The 26941-nt window shown below is 37.0% G+C and overlaps 1 protein-coding gene across 3 annotated transcripts in view; it reads right to left on the bottom strand.

Moving 5' to 3' along the window:
• Nucleotides 1-713: 713 nt before the first annotated feature.
• WAPL (WAPL cohesin release factor) overlaps nt 714-26941 on the bottom strand; it is an 88649-nt gene continuing 62421 nt past the window's right edge. For 2 of the 3 annotated variants that reach the window (XM_039233698.1, XM_039233700.1), the window contains exons 8-19: nt 26289-26400; nt 23954-24181; nt 20114-20225; nt 19267-19364; nt 18264-18340; nt 13786-13961; nt 13161-13276; nt 12608-12772; nt 9923-10130; nt 7455-7543; nt 3394-3489; nt 714-3055 (exon numbers count right to left, since the gene is read on the bottom strand). In XM_039233698.1, coding sequence (XP_039089629.1) covers nt 2990-3055; nt 3394-3489; nt 7455-7543; nt 9923-10130; nt 12608-12772; nt 13161-13276; nt 13786-13961; nt 18264-18340; nt 19267-19364; nt 20114-20225; nt 23954-24181; nt 26289-26400 — 1543 coding nt within the window. In that variant the 3' untranslated portion in view covers nt 714-2989. The remainder of the gene's footprint in view (nt 3056-3393; nt 3490-7454; nt 7544-9922; nt 10131-12607; nt 12773-13160; nt 13277-13785; nt 13962-18263; nt 18341-19266; nt 19365-20113; nt 20226-23953; nt 24182-26288; nt 26401-26941) is intronic. The other variant, XM_039233699.1, reaches the window with a different exon arrangement.

Genomic DNA, 26941 nt, shown 5'->3' with positions numbered 1-26941 from the left:
TTCGGTCTTTCTATATGCAGAGCCTGCACTCTTACACATGTGTCTGTGTGTGCAAAAGAGGAGAAGACCTTCCTCCAATCTAGTTTTAAAAGCAGTGAGGAGAGGTTGATGAATCCACTTGTAATCAATGCAAGAAACTTAGAATCTGACATCTAAGAAGAAAATTGAAAAGCTAAAAAGCAGCTGTAAAAAATAAGAAGTCTGGGGTCATATTCAGACGGGCAAATAGACGAAGGCAACTTAAATGCATCACGGGCATAATTATATTCAAGCAGAGAATCACCATCCCTAACAAATCCGAGTTAAGAGTTGACATTCTGATAAGTATTAAAAGGGGAGAAGTAGTGGCACCTGGGTGGCTCCGACTTCAGCTCAGGTCATGATCTCACGTTCATGGCTTCGAGCCCCGCATCAGGCTCTGTGCTGACAGCTCAGAGCCTGCTTCGGATTCTGCATCTCCCTGTCTCTCTGCCCCTCCCCCTCTCATGCTGTCTCAAAAATAAATAAAACATTTAAAAAAATTTTTTTTAATAAATTAGAAAATGAATAAAAAGGGAGAAGTATATAACGTTTAACAAAAATTGGTTAAATTTTTGTGTATGTTGAAAAGGAAATTCATGTCACACATCATGTCTCCCCTTAGTCAGCTATATCACATTCATGAAATTTCTTCCTCCAGAACAGTTCAATAGATTTATGTTAAAGACAACATGTGTATTGAAAGTAGCAATTTTATTTGAGTTAAAATTATTTACAAAAACCCAAAGACATACTTCATGAAACTGGTACAAACTATTTTTTTCCTGCCGTTGGCTTTTGCTCCAAAGATCACAGCTGAGAAATACTGTATAAAATAAAAATAGGATTGGATTCAGAAAAGTACTCTACTGTTCTAATTTCCAATTGGTAGTATTTACAGAAATATTTACAATGGAAAAAAAGGTTACTTTAAAACTTTAATTTGCAAGTCAGCCTCAAGTACCCTAAAATGCAGAGTTCTCTGAGGGTTAAAAACACACAAATGCACTGCAGTTGGTGAGGTGACTTCTCCCCCCCACCCCACCAAAATCTGCATCTCTATCAGTGCTTGACAATTAGTTATTATTTAAAAAACAAAACAAAAAACTGTTAAACACGGAGGTAAATCAATTCTCAAATGATTACCAGTGTAACAGAAAAATGTAGTTCGCCCTGATTGTTCTCATCCAAACATTTCAGAAGATTCTTTACCATCTGCCACAAGTCTGGTTTTTTAACCAAAAATCTGTTCCTTTTCCTAGATCCAATGATTAATCAATATCAATGCATTGTAAAATTATTAAACAAAATACATCTCACTAATTCAATTTTATGAATATCATTTACTGATATACTTTTAAAATAGTTGGCTATGCTAGCATTTATACTCAGGGCAAATAAAATCTAGGTCCTTCCCAAGTTACACTGGCATAACTATGCTGCTAAGAGGTGATGGGTGGGGGCTGGGTGGGTAGGAGGAAGAAAACAATTTGCCTGGAATCAGTTACTTCCTTATAGATTTCCCAACAATCTGCATTATCAAAAATAGGAAGACAATAGAAGGCAGCCACTGCATTAAAAAACATTACAGCTGGCACTGATACAAGAGCCCCGATTTGTCACTTTATACAAGGAAATAACAAAGTCTAAATGGGTAACAATTAGACTTTGTATTTTCCTCCATACACACCAAACTAATATTTTTATGGCTTCAAGTTTTACAAATCCAATGAAGAAACATGATATAACTACCTGAAAGGTATTTAAAAGTATTAACGAAAGAGATCTCTGGAAAGCCTGTATTCAGGCCGAATCAACAAAAAAAAGTTTAACCAGTGGTCTGAACAATAGTTAACACAAGAAAGATTTGCAATGTTGTGAGATTAAATACATAAAATGTGTTTTGTGTGTTCTATGACTGTCTTCCAAACACACTGTGCTATGTATGAACTAAGAATCTGAATGAAAAAAAGGATCTTCTCTGAACCAGCAATTTAAGGCTTTGCGTTTATGCATTTGATCCTGTCACTCTGTAGAAGAATATACACATTATCTGGAAACATGAATTCCACATTGGTGTTTTAGCTTCCTTATATTTATTGTACTGAACATTAGAAAATCTATCTAGAGAGCCCTCCCTCCAAACAGCGTTTCAAGAGCCGCCTCTAGCATTAGCGTAAACTACCCTGGGTTTGTCTATTTTGCTTCATCCTTTAACAGGGCACATCGTCTTAACATAATATTCCCTCAAACTGTTGTTTGTTTTCTTGTGTCTATAACTATGACTCATTATGGTATGATAATATGGTCATGGTCTCAAAAGTGAAAAATAGTTCAACAACCCAAACCAAATCAAAAATAAAAAAATATACTATTAATCCCTTGTGTCTTTGGATTCCATCTAATTTTAAATATAGACAGTAGTTCAGGGAACAACAACAAAAAAAATTCACAAAATTATTAAAAGCTTTATTTACGATTGGAATCATTCAACAAAAAAGCAAAAGCAAATGAGCCTGAAAAAGGAACTAAGCTGTTGTCCAGAATGTCCTCAAAACATTCGATACCTCAGTAGCTAAGCTGCCTCTGCACCTGGCTGGCATGACAACAGTGGCTCAACATACACAGCAGTTGCACTAACAGCAGCACAAATTTTCCCCTTAGAACTTGCCCAGAGTGAAGCAAGAGAACAGGGGAGAGTATAAACTCTGCCAAAGTTAAGTGTATTTAAATACTGCATGGAATAGTTAACAGCCTGAACCTTTTCCCTCATTTTTGATAGTTGCAGATTGATGTAGTAACTGTCATTTAGCAAATGCAGAATGCATGACGAAGAAATCAGGTGGCCTTAAAAATCCAAACATGAATGATACTGATGAATGTTCTTGGTATATCTTCAAGGACTTCTTTCATGACTTTTCTCTAAGAATAGCTCCAGCATTACCGAGCACCTGAAGCAAAGGTAAAGCAGCTAGCAATGTTCCAAGTATTCAATCACTCTAGAGATAGATTTCTGGCCTGTGGTTCCAACAGCACACTGAAGGGGGGGTGAGGAGGGGCAGAGAGGAAGTAACAGTTAATATTTAACACATCTTAACAAGCATCAAATCAAAGCTTAAATTCTTTAGCTTTACTAAACTGAATCAGAACATACGAAGATTAAATTGCGACTCTGATAATATAATGTCAATGTCAATATATTTGGCCATAATAACTAGCAATCACCATAATAACGAACAATCACCTTAAAAAGAACACATTAAAAGAGAATCCCTTTTTGCTTCCAGTCACTATGGCCATACGGCATTTTAAGGTCTCCCATCTAATGACAGTATCGTTTTTAAGACCACACAAGCTGCAACAGAAGCTACTTACAGTAAGATTCATGAAGCTCAGGAATTTTTTGAGCATCTCTGTCATTATTGAAAAGTCCCCTTCTGGCAGATATTCCCGCACAGTGGTCACATTGATCTGAGGAAAGAGACCAGGGAAACACGGGTCAGGCAGCAGAGAGCAGGAGTCTGCCCCCCGCACTGGCTTGTTGGCTTTGGCACACGTCCTGTTCCAAACTTCCACAAGGTCCTTGAACTCCTTAGTTAATGTGCCATGTACTTTTCTACCCTCCGAAATCTGCCAGTGTGTGTGTCCATTCCCTGCTCCATCCCATCCTCAGAAGGGTAAAACTGGCAAAGGCTACAATGAAACACTTGTGTCCATGTTTACTTTTGTAATTGTACAGAGAAAAATGCCCGAGGGAACAAAATGCACTGCAAACGGATTGGGGGTGGGGACAATGTCAAGAAGACAAGGGGGAAGTTGAAAATGTCCTCAGAGGTGCTTATGAAATATATATATATAAATCCTCATGTTTCTATATAGGCTAGGAATTAACTAGATCTTTCCAATGATAATCTAGTTTCTTGAGAGAGGGAATGTCAGCAATGCCAGGAAAGGACATTACGGTGTTTCCCTTCACTGTTAGCAAGAAGCAGCTAAACTATATTTTATATATAACACCAATCTGTTACAAGGAAAACACATAACTTGCTTAAACACCTGTTTTAAAGGTTCATAAGAAATGGAAAGACTCTTTTAAGAAGGTTCACCTATAATAAAAAGCACAAAAGAAAATATGTTGTCCGAGTTTGGGGCTCGAAGAGGTTGGGGGGGGGCGCGTAAACTGATTTTCATGATGGGGGCAGGAACGAGATTACATACTACGCTTTTAAGAAATTTGCCACCAGTCCCCTATCTCCCTATTCAAAAAAATTTCCTGTCAGGGTACTTTTGAAATTATAAAGAAACAATGTATGAATACAATTTCAGAAAAGATCTAATAAATGCTACCAAAATAACTATGCTACATTATGCGCTATCAAGCGCCCATATTCTAAGTGAACGACCTCCCCACCAAAAGCCACCGCAGGCCCCCAGCTGTGCACATTTACTCCGGAGTTAATCTTGCACCTAAAACACAGAGAGTTTACAAAATGCTTGAAAAATATACCGAAGTGGTGAATGTTACAAGGGCAATCAAGATGGAAACTACAGAACTAAATGAAAGCTAATTTAAGAATGTCTTTAAGCCATTTCTAGGAGAGGAGTGCTAGCACAGGGGTGGCCAGAGCAGTAGCCAGGGTGCCATGAAGACTGCTCAGTAGAAAAGGGATTTGTAGCATACAGAATAAATGATTAGAGCCAAGGTTTTGAGTGAAAGCCTCAATAATCAAATCCCTTTCCATCAATACAGAATGCAACATACAGTAGTTGGGGAATGGGAAGGGCAGTCATAGCATTTACTTTTAAATCGAGAGCAGCAAGTATGAAAAGAAAAAATAATGAGAGGGGCTCTGTCAGAAGAGCATGCAACTCAATCTCGGCATTGTGAGTTTAAGCCTCACGTTGGGTGTAGAGATTACTTTTAAAAAGAAAAGATGAGCAACAGCATTGCCTATTAGAGAAATTTAGAAAGTACCCAAGCAGAGTAACAGATTTAGAAAATGCAGAAGCAGTTTTAACAAGTTTTACTTGTAGCCATAAACAAAGTCATGATTCCCTAAATGATGGGGAGCCCAGAAAGGTGGTCTCAAGGAAGTGAGCTATGGCGGCAGTGTCCAAGATTTCAGGAATGGAGTCAAGAGAGCAGGAAAGGCAAAGACTAGTGAGGAGACTATTACAACGCACCAGACACACGGTGTGCGATGGAAAATGACTCAATCTCCTGGGCTCCTGCAGTGTGCAGCCCTTTCCCACAGGCAGCTTGTACTATAATACAACCACTGGCTTTCTTGGGTCTCTTCTACTTACACCAATTTCCATTACGTTTTATGTATGAGCTAGCTTTCTGGGGTTAACCGTAATAATCCCCCAAGGCAGTAAAGACATCTGGGGTTCTATGCATTCACAACACTGCCTACAATTTATACAGGAGAAAAATGGCCAAGGGTAAATTATATGTGACAATACCACAAATTAATTTCTAGACCCATTACTTAAGAAAGAATATAAAAGAAACTAGGGTGTGTGTAAAATAGAATACCTAAAAATTGTTAAATTTTTTTGAGACCATTGTTTTGAGACCTGCCTATTCCTCTTTCCCCTCTGCTTGATAAGTGTTTCTCATTTGTCCTTAAAATCTGTGAATTGAAAGGGGCGCCAGAGTGGCTCAGTCGGTTAAGCATCTGACTTCGGCTCAGGTCATGATCTCACGCAGTTGGTAGGTTCAAGCCCCATGTTGGGCTCCGTGCTGACATCTCAGACACTGGAGCCTGCTTTGGATGCTGTGTTTCCCTTTCTCTCTGCTCCTCCCCTGCTCATGCTGTCTCTCTCAAAAATTAAACGTAAGAAAAAAAAATTTTTTTTAATCTTTGAATTTAAGGAAATAAGGAAAAGGGCTGAGCTGAAAAAATCTTGCAGGGTCTCTAGAGCCATGATGAGAACTTTGATCTTGATCTTGAAAGCCATGTGCTAGGAAGGGCCACAACGGAGCAAGCTAGGCTGCATTTAGATCAGAGCTTGACCAGAATATAAATATGGAACAGATGAGTAAGAAAGGATCAGAGAAAACATATTTAACATAAAGGAGAAGCAAACTCAGGGCGCCTGGTTGGCTCAGTCACTTAAGCGTCCAACTCTTGATTTTGGATCAGGTCATGATCTCAGGATTTGTGAGATCCACATGGAGCCTACTTGGGATTCTCTCTTTCTCCTCTCTCTCTGCCCCTTCTCCTGCTTGCACATGCTTTCTCTCTCTCTCAAACATTAAGAAGAGAAAGAAGCTAACCCTTTCACTATAGAATAGATTTCCATTCTTGCCTCCTGAATGCCCTTGGCTCCTAAGGAAAAGAACTTCCCTTTCATTTTAAAATCTGGCTCTTCACTAGACTTTCCCCTTAAGAAGTACTCTGAATGACTGTCCCATTAGCCAGAACTGTCTGCTTCCATGCTGACTCAGCCCCATCATCAGGACACTAATACTTCTAGTTAAATCCTCATCATCTAAATCTCATATACTAATCCCACTTTCCTTTCCTATAAGTGGTTCACACAAAGGCCATGTGAGCCAAAGCTAGCCAAGATAAGAGGAAGTCTACTTGGTACAGTGGGTGGAGAGGGATCTAAGCAGGTAAAAAACCAAAAAACAACACTGCTCTTAAAAATAAACATACATGGCTCTCAGCATGGATCCACTGTGTTGATGAGGTCTGGGAGCCCGAGCTTAAGCCGGAATAAATGCCCTTTGCTTTTGCAAAAAAATAAAAAATAAAAAATAAATAAAAAAATAAAATAAACATACAGGAGGCCAGCTTCTTATACTAGACATTAGTTACCTAGATGAGACTGGTAGCTAGAGCCAGTATGGGGCCAGGAGGAGACCAAGCACAAGACAAGACAACATGTAGAGGCAGTAGGGTTTAAAGACACATCATCTGAGTCCTTAATAATATCACTGAGACTAGAGATTTCCTTCCCCAACTCCCCTGGCCCTGCAGAGACTACAGCCAGCTTAGCAGAGGTCTTACATTATGCTTTTACTTCAACCAAAGCCATTTCGATAAATTCGTCCATCAACCAAAAACTTTCTCATTAAACCCGATGCGCTCTTATTTTGAAATAGGAAATAATAAGAGTAATACCTTTAAAAGTTCACCAAATAAAGGTGCCTGGGTGGCTCAGTTGGTTGAGTGCCCAAATCTCAATTAGGCCTCAGGCCATGATCTCATGATTTATGAGTTTGAGTCCTACATCATGCTCTGGATAGACAGTGTGGAGCCTGCTGTGATTTTCTCTCTCCTCCTTTCTCTGTCCCTACCCCATTCTCTCTCTCTCACAAAATAAATAAACTTTAAATACATAAGTAAATTAGGTAACGGGATGAAGTTGTCACAATGGAATCTTTTCAAGACACATAAAATAATACTGCACTGTTTACTTACTGGACTCTCCTGGCAGAGACACCCAAGAAGCAGCGCTGTGTATGAGGCCACAATGCAATCTTCCATGTGTTTGCCAGCATGCTGAAGGGCTAAGAATATTTTAAAAAAACCAACAAACTGTAACAGTATATCAAAACAAACAAAACCACCCCCGAAAACCACCAATTCTGTTATCTTTTCTTCAGAACTGCTTAAACACTGATAAATGGCACTAGGAAAATGGAATAGCCATACAAATTAACAAAAAGTCACTCAAATGGAAGAGGGACCTTAATATAAGCATGAAAACCATAAAACTCTTAGACAAAAATACAGGACTAAATCTTTATGACCTTGGTTAGGAAATGACTTTTTAGCTACCACACCAAATCCACAAGTGACAAAATTAGATAAACTGAACTTCATCAAACTCAAAACTTTTGCTTTGAAAAGACACCATCAAGAAAGTGAAAAGACAACATAGATAAGTAAATGAGCAATAAGCAACACCGTTTATTCAACCCGAACTGCAAATCAAATCTCATATACTTTCACACCCACTAGGGTGGCTAACATGAAAAAGACAAATAACTATTTGTAAGGATTTGGAGAAACTAAAACCCTTATATGTGGCTGGCAGGAATATAAAATGAAGCACTCAATTTGGAAAACAGTTTGATGGTTCCCTAAAATGCTAAACATTGAGTTAACAAATAATTCAGCACCTGACACTCTTAGGTGTATACCCAAAGGAACTGAAAATATATGTTCACACAAAAAGTTGTATGTGAACGTTATGTCATGGCAGCATTATTCAAAGAGCCACAGGTGGACACAACCCAAATGTCCATCAATTGATGACTAGATAAAGTGTGGTACATACCTACAATGGAGTATTATTCGGCCATAAAAAGTAACTTATGTACTGATAACATAACATGAATGAACACTGAAAACATCGGGCTAAGTGAAAGAAATCAGTCACAAAGGGCTACATACTGTTTTCCATTTACAGGAAATGTCCAGAATAGGCAAATCCAGAGACAGAATTAGTGGTTGCCACTGGCTGGGGAGGGGAGAACAGAGAGTGATGGCTGCTAAATGGGTATAGGGTTTTTTCAGGATGATGACAAGTTCTGAAATTAGACTGTGGTAATGATTGCACCTTGTGAATACAATGAAAACTGCTCTAATGTTTACTTTAAAAGGCTGAATTTTATCTTGTTATGGGCTGAACTATTACTCCACCCCCTGAATATGCTGAGCTCCTAACCCCCAGTATGTCAAGGTAGGACTTGGATTACTTTAAATGAGGTCACTGGGGTGGGTCCTCATCTGTTATCCTCATAAGAGGAGATTAGAACAAAGATGCATAGAGTGAAGACCACATAAAAAGACAGGGAGAAGACAGCCATCTACAATCCAAGGAGAGACCAGCTCTAAGACCAACCCTGACACCTTGATCTTGGACTTACAGCCTCCAGAACTGGAACAGAATTCTGTTGTTTAAGCTGCTCAGTCTACAGTACTCAGTTACAGCAGATCCTCACAAGCTAACACTTAAGCCAATAAAGCTATTATTTAAAAAGAATGCTACACAACCAAAAATATTATGCCAAAGGAAACATGAACACTGAGAAAATGTAACAGTTGGGGCACCTGGGTGGCTCAATTGGTTAAGCAACTGACTTTGTTTGGCTCAGGTCATGATCTCGAAGTTCAGGAGTTCAAGACCCATGCTGGGCACTGTGCTGACAGCTCAGAGCCTGGAACCTGCTTCAGATTCAGTGTCTCCCTCTCTCTGCCTCTCCCATGCTCATGCTCTCTCTCAAAAATAAACATTAAATTTTAAAAAATTTAGAAAATGGAACAGCAATTTCTTAGAATATTAGAACTAATGCCATTAGTGGAACAGTGGACAGGAGACTATGCTCAGAAAAAGATTTGCAAGGGCTTGCTTCCTAGCTTGGTGAAGCTAACCATATTATTTAATTTCATGAGTGATATGAAGTTACAAATAGCTATTCTGCAGTACTTGCATAAACAGTAAACCCAGTATCAGCTGCTGACAACAGTGGCTGATAAATGTAATGACTCCATCAGTTTGTTCCTTTCAGTGTTTGCAAGCTACTCCATACCATCTGAGAACTATTATTGTAATTTCTGATAATCATCTGTTTATAAAGTGAGACCATAAAATAATCTCAAAACTGTAACCTTTAGGAGTCCTACTGTTCAACGACTCTCTTTTCACCGAGTAAAGAAAGGCCAGCCTGGGAAAGGCAGATCTTTCCTGCACTGCACATGTGCCTTCCTCACTGCTAGGAAACCAGCAAAGAATTCCTATGAGCACTGAAATATTAAAGCTTGTCTGCACTGAGCTAGAGAGGCCATACAATCATAGCAAGATTATGAAAACACATGAATTAAAAATTTGTTAGAGGGAAACAACATTTTCAATTTGAATACATGATTTAAAATAAATATACCTTTATTGAGGTCAAGTTCTTCATCGTCCTCGTCCTTCTTCTGTTTCTCTTCTGTACCATCGGTCTTTTCAGTTGATACCCACTGTATTTCTCCACTTGTTTCTTGCCACTCTCCACTCTTATCATGCTGAGTAGTGGGAGCATCTTTGATCAACTCATCTGTTTTACTTTCTGCCAACTGGGCTGCTCGTTCTCGCTCAAGGAACAGCTGATAAAAATTATTTTTAAAGATCGTTAGAAGAACACCAACCAACATGTATGTACCCACGTATAAGATCTGTTTGCTTTCAAAATCACTAACCGAAAGAAGCATGCTCTCTGGTTAAAAAGGGTAAGTTACAATAAAAGGCTTTGTTCTACATCCAACTGAAGGCAAAAAGGAAAGTATAAATGCTGTTGGGATTCAATCAAGTAAATTAAATGTATCTACTAATGTTACCAGGCATTCTGTTTGTAAGAATGCAAATCTCAACATGTGCCCTTAAGTTAGATAATAATGACAGGATATTCCAAGCAAAAAATACAAACTTGATTAAAAAAAATTTTTAAGCCTGAGCAGACTGGATAAATTATGAAAGGACACTAAAGAAAACTATATAACATTCAAACACACACACACACACTACATTATATTAAGGGAAAGCAACATGGATTCTTTGAAAGAAATCTAAAAAGATAATATAAACAAGGACCAGTAAAAAAAATAACAAGCAAGAGGTCTCAGAAAAAATACTCAGAACTGGATCTCAACTAACATTATTAACAATGGAAGTATACTTGTTGGTGTGTACTTCGACACAGTGAAAACTCTAAGACAAAAGGGAACACACTGAATTCCTTGCCTTCATGTACTTTATTTTCCTTGTGCTGGTCCAGTGCTGAATGTACAGAAAGCATTTACTGACAGAATTTGGGGAAAACTCCAAGTTACTAAAAACAACTACCTGAAAATCAAATGCCAAATAGATCTCAAAAAAATTGCTGAGAAAACAGAAGAGTGGTATAGAAACTTTAATACCCTTAAGAAAATAAAATTTGAGGTTTATATAAAAGCAGTATTTCTTAAAATTGGTTCAAGGGTCTCTAGGGGTCCCCAAAATCCCTTTAGAGAATCTGTGAGATCAAAATCACATTCATAACAACAGTAAGAGGTCAACTGACTTCTTTGATTCACTCATGAATGTACAGTGTTTTCTAGAATGTACATACTATGTGATTATGTCTGATGGCTATGGGAACGAATGCCTGTGTTCTATAATTTGGTTTGATTTCAAATTCAGTAAATATCAATAGAGCAAACACACAAAACCTTTTTTTAATAAAAATTTTTTAATGGTTATTTTTATTTCTGAGAGATAGAGTCAGAGAGAAACAGCACGAGCAGGGGAAGGGGAGAGGGAGGGAGGGAGAGGGAGAGAGAGAGAGAGAGAGAGGGAGGGAGGGAGGGAGAGAGAGAGAGAGGGAGGGAGAGAGGGAGGGAGGGAGAGAGAACTCCTGAGATCAAAATAACTGATAAGACAATGATGGGGTCATAGTTATGACTCCGGAAAAAATCAAGTTGTTGTGGTAGTTTCAGGGTGCCTGGGTGGTTCAGCTGGTTAAGTGCCGACTGTGGATCAGGTCATGATCTCACAGTTTGTGGGGTCAAGCCCTGTGTTGGGCTCTGTGCTGGCTGCTCAGAGCACGGAGCCTGCTTTAGATCCTGTGTCTCTCTCTCTCTCTCTGCCCCTCCCCTACTCATGCTCTCTCAAAAATACAACATTAAAAAAAAAAGTTTCAAAAAAGCCAAAAGTATTAACAGGATAGCAAAGGTTACAGAAACAATGAAAAGGATAGTTCATTATCAATTCCGAACATGTGCGAACTGTCTTTTAAGGAAAGAAAAAGGTAGTTAGGAACCCAACCATTAGGCTGGAAAAGAAAAACTAGAGTACCCATTATTGTTCAAGAAATAAAGCCATGCAGTTTTTTGGGAGAAGCAGAAATTGAAGACAGGGCGTGTTTGGTAACTGGGATCTGGTGACTTGAGGACGTTAATTTTTATTTCATTTTTTTTTAAGTTTACTAATTTAATCTCTACACACAATGTGGGGTTTAAGCTCCCAACTCCATGATCAAAAGCCACATGCTCCTCCAAATGAGCCAGCCAGATATGCCACAGTGACACTAATTTTTAAATCTATTTATTCTGACACAATTCCTAGGCCAGGAAATTACTCCGCAAACATACTCTGAAAAGTCTGCAGCCTCTCCCCTTCTGAAAAACGGAAAGGTATGGCCCAATATTCAGAAGCACAAAAGTCCGAGACACAGATCACACCGGGAAGTAAATGCTAGAGGACTTGAACTGGATGGGATTGAGGCTGGAGACTGATTCCTAATCTGTTATCTTTGACTGATAAAACAAATACGCCTTGTTTCTGCTTTTCACTAACAATGCCTAAGGAGTGATTATTACAGTTAAACTGTCAGTGGAGCAAAGTAAGGAAGGGTATACATTCTAACCCAGTGTACCTCTCAGTGAACTGGCGACGGTGAGCTAGAGAGAGTGAAACACACATACATACCCACAAAGGAAAAGGGGAGGGAAAGTGGAGGGAGAGAGGCTGGAAAAGTGCAAATGATGAGGAAGTTGGACAGTGCAACAAAATGAAGGTGTTAGCTTGTTTTGAAGTTGCTGCTTACCTGCACTAAAGCCTGAACGGCATGAATTTGTCCAGCTATCCTTAAACTATCATCTCCTTCTCCACTACAGAGGGAAGAATCAAAAGAACATGATGTTTCCATGTTGACAAGACAGTGCCGATTCCGAGCACTATACTCCACTAGATTTATCAGTAGACCTAAGCCCTACAAAAATTAAAACATGCACATTACCACAGGTGAGAATTAAAAGCAAATTAACACAATATACATAACTTTTGTTGGCAGCTAGAAACCTAATCTGTGTTCTGCCATCCACTAAATGGTTAAAAACCAGTGTGGAAGATAATGAGCTCTTCCCAATGATTTCATTCCTTTTTAAAAATCACACCTTTTATTTAGGTGGTTTTTTTTTTTAACCTTTAGATTTTTTTATACTTCTTATTTTTGCACAGATGCCTCTCTTTTGTACAAGATGAGGTGGATTCACAAGCAAATATATCAAACAGCTGGTTCTTAAACCCAAAACTAGGATGAAGTTTTTATCATTTTAATAGATTAAATACTAATTTCTGAAATAGTCACTCCGACTCACCAGCACTCGGATATCAAATCTCTGCTCCTGAGGTAGGTACTTTGGAACCTGAAGCACACAGTTCATTGCTGTGCCAATCAAGCCGTCCTGTTCTCCTGTTTTGGTGCTGCCCCACTCTGAAAGAGTTAAGAATGTTAAAAATATGAAAATTGCTTCGGATTCTTCTCTCGGACACCAACAACCAACATTCATAAACACTGATACTAAAAGTTAGGAATACATAGCTATTTCTTTACTAAAATATATTTTTGACCATAGTATTTCCAAACCAAGCTACCAGGATGACCCTAAAAATATTGGGGTGCCTGAATGGCTCAGTAAAGCATCCGGACTCTTGATTTCAGCTCAGGTCATGATCTCACAGTTCAGGAGTTTGAGGCTCCATGATGACAGAGCAGAGCCTGGTTGGAATTCTTGCTCTGCCCCTCCCCTACTTCCACTCATGCTCATTCTTAAAAATAAACTCAAATAAACAAAAACAGCCCTACAAGTAGTTAAATTTATGCATGAGTGAGTTACATGATGGCCATGAAAAAAATCACTACATCAAGAAAAGAAAATAAGGGGAATTTATTTTTACTAATATACAATCTTTCAGAGAATACATGTAGAAAACATAACTTACCATTGTCATTGGTTAAATTGAGCAATACCCCAATGATGGCCCTCATGCAGTCTTCCACTGCTTTGCCCACATGGTTGGTTACATTCTGGTGAGGCAGAGGCTTACTGTCAGGTAAGCATATACTGTTCTCAGCACGATTATATTGCTGAATCAATCCTTCACAATGTTGTAATGCTCTTAAGAGAAAACAAAATGTAGACTGTTTTAAATCTGTCATAAATGCTGCCAAATTAATTTCTTTCTATTACAGAGATTATAATGTATTAACTATTTAATCATATACCACATATGCCTAATATCACACTAAGTGCTAAATTTTATTTTGAGAAAGCTCAGTAATTTAAAATTTTCTAAATTAAAATTATAAACTCAGTAGAGAAGCTTACATCTGTACTACTTACAGTTGTCCCCACTTTACCAATCTCTCCAACACAACAGACCTACCACAATCCCTCCCTAAACAAGGTAAAACCTTTAGGAGCTACATTTCTGAATTTCATTTAGATATTTTTCATTTAGGATGCAAACTCTGAGCAAGTAGAGAATTATTATTTGTGTAATAATAAATAACCTTGTATAGATGATATTAAATACTTCATAAACATTAGAGTATGTATTTTTTAAACATGAGGTCATTTAACTGACATGTCTCCTGGCAACCTAAGGGTATCAGTTACATCCCAAGGATTCTCAAGATGCTACCCAAAATAACAAGGAAATATAATCCTTAAGTGAGCCTAGTACTTCTGAAGACTCTCTTTAAATCACCAAGTCCATTAATTCAAAAAATTATTTGAGAAATGAAGTGGACTCTCTCAGTTGATTCTTCATGTATTATAATATACACCATACAAAACTCTTAAGGAAAAAACTGTACTATAACTCATCCTTCTCTAGCCTCTCCTGTTAAAACATACTATATGGTTAGGAAGGTGTTCATCATGTCTAATCTAAAATAATTTGTTGTTCGGGACACATGGATGGCTCAGTCAGTTAAGCATTCCAACTTCAGCTCAGGTCATGATCTGGCAATTTGTGGATTCAAGACCCACATGAGGCTGTGCTGCCAACTTCAGATCCTGTGTATCCTTCTCTCTCTGCCCTTCCCCTCCTCTCTCTCTCTCTCTCTCTCACACACACACACTTTCTCTCAAAGATGAACATAAAATAAAATATAAAATAATTTGTTGTTTAGATGTTTGAGGATGTTAGCTAGAACTAAACGTGTTATTATTATTATTAACTCGACTGGCTTCAGTAGTACTGAGCTAACACATTTTGGCTGGTAAATGAGGGGAGAATAGCAGAGCTTTACCATTTAATCTTTCAATATGCTGTCCCTGCATTTATCAGGGTCCTAATGAAAAGTTATAAAAAAGTCAGGAGTGTTACTTCACAAACATCCAATTCTGACTCCCTAAGTGCCACTTCTAAGATATCTGACAGAAAATTCCTAACCACAATGAAAGAGATAAAAACTGTCATAACAAATACCTCCTGGAAGACACCATGTGTCAGGGGTCATGAAATATATGACATTTTTAAAGAAAGAAACAGATTTCACTTACAAGAATACTCTTTGGTAGGGGAGAATAAAACATAGTAACAAACAACTAGAACACAGGCCTTAAGGGTACCTAAATGTGACACAAAATTTACAAATGTAAGGCCAAAAAAAAGAGAGGAGGGGAAACCTACAGGTTTTTTAGAAATTAAAGACTACCAGAAATTTTAATACTGACTGGATATATAACATTAAGCAGCCAATAATTTATAGGTATGAAAGCACTATTGTGATTACACCTTTTATTTTATTTTTATTTACTTATTTAAAAATTTTGGGAGTGCCTGGGTGGCTTAGTCAGTTAAGTGTCTGACTTTGGCTTAGGTCATGATCTTGTGTTTCTCAGTTTGAGCCCTGCATCGGGCTCTATGCTATCAGCCCAGAGTGCTAGACAATTTTAATTAAAAAATTAGTTTTTTTTTTTTTTAATTTCAAGTAAACTTTACACCCAACGTGGGGCTCACGCCCACAACCCTGAGATCAACAGTCACATCCTCCACCGACTGAGCCAGCCAGACACCCCTGTAGTTACATCTTTTAAAGAGTCCTCTTTTAAAAAGAGACTTCATATACTCAAGTATTTAATGGATTAAATTATATGAAATCTGTAATTTGCTTCAAAATAATATAGAAGAGTTATGAATAGGGTTACAAATGAAAATAAGACTAGCCATGTTTGATGACTATTCAAGCTAAATGGCATAGACATCATAGATTTATCATACTACTAGGGCACCTGGGTAGTTCAGTCGATTAAGTGTCTTGACTCTTGATCTCAACTTAAGTCATGGTATCAGTTTTCACGAGTTCAAGCCCTGCCTGGGCTCTGGACTGACAGTGCAGAGCCTGCTTAAGATTCTCCCTCTTTCTCTGCCCCTCCCCGGCTCATGCACTCCCAAAATAAATAAATAAACTTAAAAAGGGGGGGGGGGTGGATTTATCATACTACTTTCTCTACTTTTGTCTGTGTTTGAAATGCACCAAAATAAGAGATTAAAAACAGATGAACTTGAGTCAGGCTACATTGGGCTTTTGATATTATCCCAAGGACTATAGACACACATTTAAGGCCAGTAAGGAACCAGAGATTTGGGCCATTTGCAACTATGTGAATGGAACAAGAGGGTATTATGCTAAGCAAAATTAGCCAGTCTGAGAAAGACAAATATCGTGTGACTTCACTCATATGAGGACTTTATGATACAAAACAGATGAACATAAGGGAAGGGAAACAAAAATAATATAAAAACAGGGAAGGGGACAAAACTTAAGAGACTCTTAAATATGGAGAACAGAGGGTTGCTGGAGGGGTTGTGGGAGGGGGGATGGGCTAAATGGGTAAGGGGCATTAAGGAATCTACTCCTGAAATCACTGTTGCACTGTATGCTAACTTGGATGGAAATTAAAAAATAAATTATTTAAAAAAAAAAAAAAAAAGGAACCAGAGATTTAGCATTGAGGATTATTTTTACAAAGCAGAGATTTGGGAAAGCTAAGCCCCTGTGGTATTGGGCTGGATAGGCTGGAGGCCAGAGAACGAGGGCAAAGATATCAAGAACTAGGTTGGAGACATTAGGAAGAGGCTGTTGTATTAAAATTGAACTAAGGCTGGAAACATAACTGGAAATTTTATGCAAACTGAGGTGAGAGCATTAACCTAATATCATGCAAGTTTGGCAGAGAGGGTGAATAGGGGGAGCTACATGTAGATCTGGAAAAACAGGTATAAAGGACAGGAGATTAGAAAAGGTCATTTACAATTAAAAATAAGGACTAATGCTTAGTTTTTACCATATGCTAAGAATTGTTTATGCATACACATATATATTAACACCCTAGTATACACTGTATTCAACATATAGAAGAGGGACATTTAAAAACCATTTAAAATATTTTAAAATATGTATTTTACAAATATACTATTTAAAACATATTTTGGGGGGCGCCTAGGTTGCTCAGTCGGTTAAGCATCCAACTTCGGCTTAGGTCATGATCTCATGGTTTGTGGGTTCCAGCCCCACATAGGGCTCTGTGCTGACAGCTCAGAGTCTGGAGCCTGCTTCACATTCTGTGTCTCCCTCTCTCTCTCAAAAATAAACATTAAAAAATTTTTTAAAAACCATATTTTTAAAAACGTTCTATATAACACCTATTAGCATATGTATAAGTTATTTTTATTAACAACAACCTTATGTAGGTAGATGCAATTATTAGCCCTCTTCTAAAGAACTTTTAGCATGTAAATGACTTGCCCAAGGTGACAGGGCTAAAGTTAGGAAGCTGGGATCCATACTCAGTCTCCCTGGCTCCAGACTCTGTACTCCTAACTATTGCACTACATTGTACCACTTATTCACAGAACTTGACAAAAGTGTTTTATTGAAGGAAGGTGATGCAATCATACTTCCTTTATGGTCAACTCAAATGCTTTATTTTTCAAAAAAAATTTTTTTTAACATTTTTTGAGAGAGAAGAGACAAAGCACAAGCAGGGGAGGGGCAGAAAGAGATGGAGACACTGAATCCAAAGCAGGCTCCAGGTTCCAAGCTGTCAGCACAGAGCCCAATGCAGTGCCTGAACCCACAAATACACGATAATGACCTGAGCCAAAGCTGGATGCTCAACTGACCAAGCCACCCAAGTGCCCCTTTTTAAAACTGTTCTTAATGTTTATTTTTGAGAGAGACAGAGAGCGTGAGTGTAGGAGGGGCAGAGAGAGGGGGAGACACAGAATCCAAGCAAGGCAGGCTCCAGGCTCTGAGATGTCAGCACAGAGCCTGATGTAGGGCTGAAACTCATGAACTGCAAAATCATGATCTGAGCCAAAGTTGGAAGCTTAACCAGCTGACACACCCAGGCACCCCTCAACTCAAATGCTTTAAATAAAGAGCATGATATTTCAGAAAAACTTACTTAGCTGAAGAAACAATGAGCTGTGAATCTTTATATGCTATCAAGTAGCTTTGATTCTCTGGGTTATGTACTGTTACCTAAAAGGGAAAAATATGAAATAATTGTGGCAATCTATAACTTTCATTCATTTATATACAACATACAATCCCTTGTATAGTAAAAGACAAAGATAGGGAAGATCAGCCCTTGTCATCTAAAGGAATAACCAATATGTTCCATATTTAAAATAGAGCTATTCTTTTGTTACAAAATTTAAACATTTTTATAACTGTTTGCTCATAGGTAACATTCTGAACTACATTCACTGTAATGAATTACCCATCACTCTGAATGTCAGAAAAGAGCAGCCTCTAAACTTATAAACTATTAAAATCCTTAAGTGGATTCATTTAGAATAAAAAAAATGCTATCTGTTTAATGCACCTGAAGCACTCTAAAAGCTAGCAGGAAAAATTTCAATTTTGTCTATACCAAGAACTTTCAATCTATATCTATACATCCTGAAATGTACTGGCAGCATAAATTATAAGTTACACTGAACTGGGTTTAATCATTCATAAAAGCCAAAGAATATTCTTATGACACACAGTTCTACAGTAGCATTCTTCAAAGTAAATTATTATTAAAGCTGTGATTACAATCTGACTCAAACAGCTAAATCAAGGAAATCCTTATTAATTAAAAAAAAAAACCTGACAGCTATTAATGATCATTTTCCACAAACAATATATTTAAGCAGAATTGCACATGAAGGAAAGAACATTTTATAATAAAAACAATCTTAACCTCCAAGGTTTCCTCAAGAGTGACAATACGCATATTCTTAAACCAAACCGGTTATTTAATTTGTTCATTAACACTGATTGCTCACCTAATGCATTATAATTTCAGTTTGGATTAACAAAACTTTTGGGATACTTCATAAAAAATATCTGACAGTCTCTCACACACTCAGTCACAATTAAGTAAATTTCCCAAAACAGGTGCCCATACTTTTACTTACACTTTCTAAAACTCGTAAACATCTCTCTGCTCCCCATAATGAGGCTACTAGTTTCTCTTCATCTTCATCTCTACTTAAATGATCCACACATTCCTTCACTAGGAGAAACAAAATGGATACAAAGTTAGTATGTCTCATCACCTCAGTATTTCTCTCCATAATTAACATTAAAAGCCATCCGCACACAGTGATATGCCAGAACCTCTCTGAATATAACTTATTCTACATTTTATAAAACACTGAGATGCTGAAACATAGGAGACTGTTATTGTTATTATTCCCGTAACTCCCCAGTATCAAAGTGCCAATAGTCTTTCCTTTAAGAGTCAAAGAGATTTGCAAGATGCTGCTACTAAACGAACAGATCTCGGGGCAGCTGGGTGATCAGTTAGTTGAGCATCCAATTCTTGATTTTGGATCAGGTCATGATCTCACGGTTCATAAGATCAAACTCCACAGAGCAGAGTCTGCTTAGGATTCTCTCTCTCCTCGGTCTCTGTCCCTCCCACCATTCATATTCGTGTGTGCTCTCTCTCTCTCAAATAAACATTAAAAAAATAAAGTAACAGGAATGCCTGGGTGGCTCAGTTGGTTAAGCATCCAACTCTTGATTTTGGCTTCGGTCACGATCTCACAGTTTGTTCCATTGTGGGATCAAGCACCCATGTTGGAGCCTGCTTGGGATTCTCTCTCTTCCCTCTCTCAAAATAAACATTTAGATATATATGTATCTTTTTTAAAAAAGTGACATTTTTAAACTGATGCCATTATCTTTTGAAGTATAAATAGAATATTTTCTTCAGGCTTTAAATGACATATAAAAATGTTATACATGTTAATGTCATACCTTTATCTACAATATGATCCAGACCACCCAAAAGCCGGAGTTCTTCTTTAAACCAGTCTCCTGCTCGTTTAGAAGTAAGGGACAGCAAGGTCTCCATAGCTAAATGCCCAGTCTAAAAATCAGAGGCATCATTAGTGAATATTGAATCTTGGCGAGATTTCCGAGGCAACACTACAGTGTTTTACTTTAGAAGAGTTCACTGCATGCTACCAGTCCATAGTATTTTTTATAACACTAAGTGCTTTCATAAGTAAATCTGAACCAATTTTTATCAGAATAGTCTAAGCTGAAGAAACACTTTAAAACAGTGGCTTGTTTTCACAGAGGAAAAACCCCTTATTAAAATCAGGGAGCACCTGGGTGGCTCAGTCGGTTAAGCATCCAACTTAAGGTTTTGGCTCAGGTCATAATCCTGCAGTTCGTGGGTTTGAGCCCTGCATCAGGTTCACATTGACAGCATGGAGCCTGCTTGGGATACTCTGTGTCTCCCTTTCTCTGCCACTCCCCTGCTCCAGATCTCTCTTTATCTCTCTCTCAAAACAAATAAATAAACTTAAAAAAAAAAAAAAAAAAAAAAAAAGAATGGGGCGCCTGGGTGGCTTAGTCGGTTAAGTGTCCGACTTTCGCTTAGGTCATGATCTCGCGGTTAGTGGGTTCGAGCCCCGTGTCGGGCTCTGTGCTGACTGCCAGCTCAGAGCCTGGAGCCTGTTTCGGAGGCTGTGTCTCCCTCTCTCTCTGACCCTCCCCTGCTCACACTGTCTCTCTCTCTCTCTCTCTCTCTCCTAGAAATAAATATTAAAAAAAAAAAAAAAAAGTCTGTAGACCCTTGGCTGGCTCAGGCCATGGAACATGTGGCTCTCAATCTCAGGGTTGTGAGTTAGGGCCCCACATTAGGCACAGAGCTCACTTAAAAGAAAAAAAAAAGTCTATCATTTGTCAATACAATAAAATAAACGCTGATACTATTACTTCTATAGAACAGAGGCAGAAAGACAGAACGATAGGACTACTGAATCAAAGTGCATATGTATTAACTGTAATTCACTATATTGGAATACTTTACCACAAAGGCTGTAACATTTAACTCCAGGAACAAAGTATAAGTGTATCAGTATACCTTGCTTTCGAATCCTCAAAAGCACTAGCACTTTAAATTTTTTGCCAAAGGGTAAAAAACGGTATCTTATTGCTTTGGTTTGAATTTTTCTAACTACAGTAAACGTGTACATTTTTTTCATATATTTATAAGCTAACTGTATTTCCTCTACTGTGAGTCTCTGTCAATTATTCTTTATTCCTTGCAAAGTTGCTTGGTTTTTTTAATTTATTCTATATATTTTCTTATCTATTCTGAATAAAAATCCTGTTAATTTTACAGTTTCAATACTCTGGTATTCTATTCAGATCGTACAAATCTTTCGCCTTTTACTTTTATGGTTTCAGATTCACTAGTTTTGAACTTGACATGCAGAGTTAGCAGGCTGGATACACACCATGTGTCTATCATGACAAAATTACATGTAAATAATGATTGAGGACCATCACTATGGGAAGCACAGAATAGTAAAGTCATATTTACAACCAGACTAGAGTTCTTCTTTTAGAGTGCTTTTAATTATTATTTTTCTTTCTTATTATCTTTCTTTTTAAAAGCATACAGCCACCCCACCCCCAAAAAAACCAAACTGGCTCCTGCTAAAATAAGGAACTTCAGCATAACAAAATTAGCAAAGCTGATAAGACATGGTTTTCCTTTCCAAAGCGTCTTTCCTTTCAAAGATACAAGTTAATATTAAGTCCTCCCAGCCTATTTGGAACTGAACATAAATATTTAGAAATGGAAAAAACAGAGCTTACCAGCAAAAATGTTATTAGTATTACAGACTTAGAGGAGATCTAGAATATTTTAGTCTATTCATTAAAAAAACAAGGTTGATATCCAAGGTGACAAATATAGAGAAGTTGTCACTACAAAAACAGATTCCATTTTGCTCAAATCTCATTCTAAGTCCCTGAAAGAGTAATTTAATGAGATCAGTTCAGGTATATTACCTCAAGTCATAGCAGTAATAAGGTGAAGCCTAATGAGGCTTTCTTTGTTAGAGAAGAAAAGGAATAGTAATTTGATGTCAATATATAGCATAAAAATCTCGTTTTTATGCTAAAAGGGGCTTTATCTCTATCAACATAAAAAGGATATGTTTGATATGTTAAGCTATGTTCATTAAAAACAGTCTATAAATCAAATATTTTATATGAAAACTGGAATAGTCCTCAAAGATTTAAAGCACAGTCAAATCATTAATCAGAATACCAATCAGCAATTGTTAGCTCTCAGCTATGTGAATTATATCTGAAAACATACTATATTTTAAATTATCTTCTCATGGTACATCAAGAATAGGAAATGTATTTTAAGGAATAAAAAATCAAAACTAATGTGCATGGGGACAGTCCTGTACAAAACAGTCTACTGTACAATTTAAAACAAATTCAATATTCAAGTATAGCTGAACTTGGGAAGAAAAAGAGGCATCCTAAAATTAGCAACTGTGTTCTGGTTTTAACCATGTAAATACATTATTTAATACAAAATACGAAGGTTATTATACTGCTATTTACCATCCTAGTAAATTCAACCAACCATAGAGAAATTTCAAGGAACAAGTTTATCACCATGCTATTTAACAGCAAAAGCCTAGAAAGAATCTAAATGTTGAATATGGAAAACCCCCACAAAAAAGATACATTTATTCAACGATGCAGAAAATAAAAATCTCAATTTTCATATCATTAAAAAATTTGTATGTGTTGCAAAAGGCTAAAGGAAAATAAAAATTACAAATATATTTTAATGTAGTATACAAACAGTATGGTAAGGTACAGGGATCTTTATCCACTACCTGAGCATAACAGCTTATTTTTCCAACTTTACTAAGTACTGAATACACTCAATTCTATTATCTTGTCCTTTAATGTTAACCTGCTTTCTTCTCAAACCCCACTTTATACAAATCACAGAGCACTACCCCTAAATCATATCTGAATAGCATAAAGCATTCTGTAATGTTTGAGGCAAATGCTGCAGTCTTCAGTTTAGTAGGCAGTAGAAAAAAACAATGCTAATACAGTCTTGATGTTGGAAATATCTCAAAGTCAGATTATATATAAACAAATAATCTTTTTTCAAAATGACAAGGCCAATTATCTTCTACTGATCTAGTAGCCTATGGTATGGAAACTACTGATTCTACAAGCAAAAAAGCGAAAGGAAAGGAGAACTGGTATCAACCAGAAGCAACACAGTCATTTTAAACTTCAGGAGTTGTGTTGAGACTAAGGGTTACAGGCCATGACCCCAATTATGACAGACATTGCTCCAGGGAAGGCAGGTGCCTAGGAAACTTCCTTCTGAGTCTTGGGCCCTTGAGGAGTTAACCAGACACCTTGGCATACTCTGGAATATGTGAATGCTCATTTAAATGGCCCCTGAAATTCCTCTGAATCTTTCTTTCTGAAACCCACAGAGAATAAGAATTCAAATTCCTAATATCCTAAATACAGTTATTACACTCAAAAAGAAACAAAACAAAACAAAAAACAAGGAAGACTAAAGGACAGACAAAATGCAACAAAGTTTACTGGCAAAAAAACCTAAATGCAGATGGGCTAGTTTAGGCGGGGAAAAGAATTATGCTCTGAGCTAAACCTTACAAGAAAGATTTTGCCCAATTGTTGACCAGGAGATTAAATGATCTGTCCAAAGTCACATCCCTGCTGTGACTAATTTAAAACTTTTTGAAAATAATTTTCATTTTATAAGGAAGGAAGAAAACCTACCGTTATATTTTCTAGATCAAGATGCTTGTTGTGGACAGTTTCACAGAGTCTTCGAATTTTTTCTTTGATTTTATTCATGTCCTTTTCATTCAGTAGCTTAGCTGAAGAAGCATCTTGTTCCAGTTCCAGAAGTCGAATCATTAGATCTAAGCTAGCTCTATCAAGATCCATGTTCAAACGATCTCTACTCAATATGTACATGAGGGCAGCTGTACAAAGGGACAGATTCTTCAACAGACAAAAAGAAAGGTTAATGTATGTAACTAGTGACAATTTCAGTTTCTAAGACTGTTTTGAGATTTTCTGGAAGCCTTAAAAATGTTTTACTCAGTGAAAACTGCCCCCTTAAAATACTCTAGGAAAATATGAATTAAACGAAGAAAAGTCTAACTTAAAATTTTCCTATCAACCTTCTCTACATGAATGCTCCCAAACTAGAAAAACATCAAGTGGAATACATATTTCTTTAGCCATTCTGTGCTAAAGAGTTCACAGATCATTTTTTTCCAGCTAAATACACACACACACACACACACACACACACACACACACACAATCCTGTTTTTATATGATACTTCACTTTATGATATAGTTGATAAAGTTGAATTTCAATTTTAAATCAAGAACATGTTTTAAAAATCTGTATCACTTAGGTATTTTTTTTTCTACAAAATAAACACAGCTGAGTTTGAGTCAATAATATAAAGCTAAGATGCTCAAATAAACATATTTAGACTCATTTCTTTATAATAAATCAAGCAGGGGACGCCTGGGTGGTTAAGGGGTTAAGTGTCTGACTTGGGCTCAGGTCATGATCTCACAGTTTATGGGTTTGGGCCTTGCATCGAGCTCTGTGTTGATAGCTCAAAGTCTGGAGCCTGCTTCAGTTTATGTGTCTCCCTCTCCCTCTCTCTGCCCTCTCCTCCACTTGCACTCTCCCTCTCAAAAATTAATAAACATTAAAAAAATTTTTTTTTCTTTTTTCATTTTTAAGTGTTTTATTTACTCTTGAGAAAGAGAAAGAGAAAGAGACAGCATGCGTAGAGGAGGGTCAGAGAGAGAGGGAGACACAGAATCCGAAGCAGGCTCCAGGCTCTGAGCTGTCAGCACAGAGCCTGATGCAAGGCTCAAACCCATGAATGGTGAGATCATGACCTGAGCTGAAGTCAGACACTTAACCGACTGAGCCACCGAGGTGCCCCTAAAAAAAATGTTTTTACATTAATATTATGTGCCCTCAAAATCATTTAGATCAGGTAGTTAGCATACTCTGCTTAAAACAGATACTAAAATCCAGAGTACTGAGGTAATATATTTTAGGTACTCATTAATACAACAAAATGGTCTATGTTGGGATACTCTTAACATTTGGAGTATTTTGTACTTATACTTATTTCATACATAAAGAAACATAATTATCTAAAGATTTAAACTTTGAATCTCTCATAGTAGAAAAATTTCTGACTAGGTGACTAATTAAATGCTTACAGAGCAAATTATTTTTGGAAATTAGGATGTCACAGTATAGGCCTTGGGAAATCCACTGCCCCCAAGAGTACACACTAATGCCTTGGTGCTCTCCTAACTGTGTAACAAAGCAAATTAATTCTTAGTTCTCTTCTCTTCTCCCTCATTGTTCTATATCTGCTACTACTTGGCAATGGAGTTATCTCAACTCAGGGTTAAGTATAGTGCTTTCAGTTTCAGAAAATTCAATATCAGACTATGTCACCTAATCTGCATTTAGAACATAATTTCCTTGAGCAAAAATATAATAAAGTGATCTCAAAACACCACTATGGATAATGATTAGTGTTTTTTTTCTAACTTGAAAAACCTGACTTTTATTACATATGCTTAATTTTTAAGAGATAGTGTCAAAAGTCATAATGAAAATGAGAAATTATTTCTTTTCACAATGGGCTAGAACTAGAATCAACATCCAAACAAAACGTCTAAAAAAAATGTTTTTACTTTCAAACTGTTTTTCTCATGCTTTTAATATCAAACAGTAATTAAAGATTTTTCAGCATCTTATGATTAGAGGGAATCAATGCTTACAGAATTAAATATTCAGTATAGTATGTTAGGTATAGTATCGGACTAATGTTTTAATAGTATAAATTAGAGAAAAGAGGGTCATGAGAAAACATCCTTAAATAATATATTAAGCAAAAACTTTTAGCATTAAGCTCTATATATTTAGCAAATAAAACTAACTGAACCCATAATTAGGAAACACTCATATATGAATAACCAATGAAGATATTTTTCAATAGCTAAATAGACTTATATTTTAAAATAATGCTTCCTAATCCCAGAAACTTAAAAATACCTGGTGGTGCTGGGAATCATCCAAGGTTTTAAAAACCATTGCTACCATTCCATGTGCTCTCAGGTGCATTCGAAAACTGGGCATGGCACATTTAGTAGCCAAGCTAATAACACTAGGAGAAAACAGACTAGGTTAGGGGGACTGAAAATAGCAAGTGCATTACGTTTTTGTTTGCATAAACCCAAAACAAGCAAATGGGGAGAGGTGTGGGGTGTCAAAGCACCACCCACAGGGATCACAATATAAAACACATGGGCAAACTGAATTATTAAAAATCTGTTGATGCACAGTACGTGATGAGGGGTGCTAGATTAAAAAAATATTACTAACACGTGGTAGTCTTTGGTGTATTCCTTCCACTACTACCACCATTAAAAGCCAAAAGGTCTCAGCTACCTTTCATAACACTTTTGATATATAAGACTATAGATAATGTTTGATTGGATACATTCCAATTGACTGGATAAATCAACCAAATTAAGATATTCAACCTTTTATAGTACACAAACGATTATCCAAATCAAAACATGCTGAAAACAAATTTATCACTTGTCTAAAACTTGAGGCTGAAAAATAACTTAAAAGATTTTTTATTGTAACACTTCTTTTAAACATGTGTAAACTGAAGCCTCTACTATGCTAAATGGCTACAA

This window comes from Hyaena hyaena, unplaced genomic scaffold (genome assembly GCF_003009895.1).
Source record: "Hyaena hyaena isolate Hyena2069 unplaced genomic scaffold, ASM300989v1 scaffold_78, whole genome shotgun sequence".
Taxonomy (NCBI): domain Eukaryota; kingdom Metazoa; phylum Chordata; class Mammalia; order Carnivora; family Hyaenidae; genus Hyaena; species Hyaena hyaena.
The sequence above is the reverse complement of the archived record's forward strand: the minus strand, read 5'-3'. Positions and strand labels throughout refer to the sequence as shown.